Raw genomic sequence first — 550 nt, 5'->3', positions numbered from 1 at the left:
TTACTTGTCAATTGCCTTACTTCTAAGCCTTCTAAACCAACCCCTGTATTTGAGAAGTATAGCTCACCTTGAGCAGGTAGTGCATTATATTGAACTGCATATTTATTTTCTTTTATTGGTCACATTTGGCACATTCAGAAGTTAAAACTATTTTTCTGGCCTCCTTGTATTCTTTCCTCAGCTGCTTAATTTATTGGAAGTGATCATTGACAACGCTGAAAGCAAATCACATTTATCCGATCAACCCACACAATCTACTGTTGAGCAACCAGCTGCTCCTGAAGTTTCCTTATCCGATGCTGAAGTGAATGGACAATCTAGTAGTGTATCCTCTGGGGTTGGAACATCATCTAAACTTGGTTCTTACTTTAAAATGGCAGCTTCAGCTGCTGATGGTGAATTTGATATTCATAGTATTCTTGCAAACCTGCCAGAAGCAGAATTACGGCTTCTGTGCTCACTGTTGGCACGAGAAGGGTATGATTGACAGCTGCACCTCTCCGTAGAATTGTTTATTTGGACATGATTGTTATCTATTTAGAAGAGTATG

At 39.3% G+C, this 550-nt stretch overlaps 1 protein-coding gene across 1 annotated transcript in view; it reads left to right on the top strand.

Annotated features, from left to right (window-relative positions):
* Window positions 1-477, top strand: part of LOC111786275 (E3 ubiquitin-protein ligase UPL2-like) — a gene marked incomplete at both ends in the record, with an annotated part of 7,508 nt that extends 7,031 nt beyond the window's left edge. Inside the window, one exon of the mRNA XM_023666585.1 lies at window positions 182-477. Coding sequence (XP_023522353.1) covers window positions 182-477 — 296 coding nt within the window. The remainder of the gene's footprint in view (window positions 1-181) is intronic.
* Window positions 478-550: the final 73 nt, after the last annotated feature.

The sequence above is a fragment of the Cucurbita pepo genome, unplaced genomic scaffold (assembly GCF_002806865.2).
Source record: "Cucurbita pepo subsp. pepo cultivar mu-cu-16 unplaced genomic scaffold, ASM280686v2 Cp4.1_scaffold001282, whole genome shotgun sequence".
NCBI classification, from domain to species: domain Eukaryota; kingdom Viridiplantae; phylum Streptophyta; class Magnoliopsida; order Cucurbitales; family Cucurbitaceae; genus Cucurbita; species Cucurbita pepo.
This window is presented reverse-complemented; position numbering and strand designations above follow the sequence as displayed.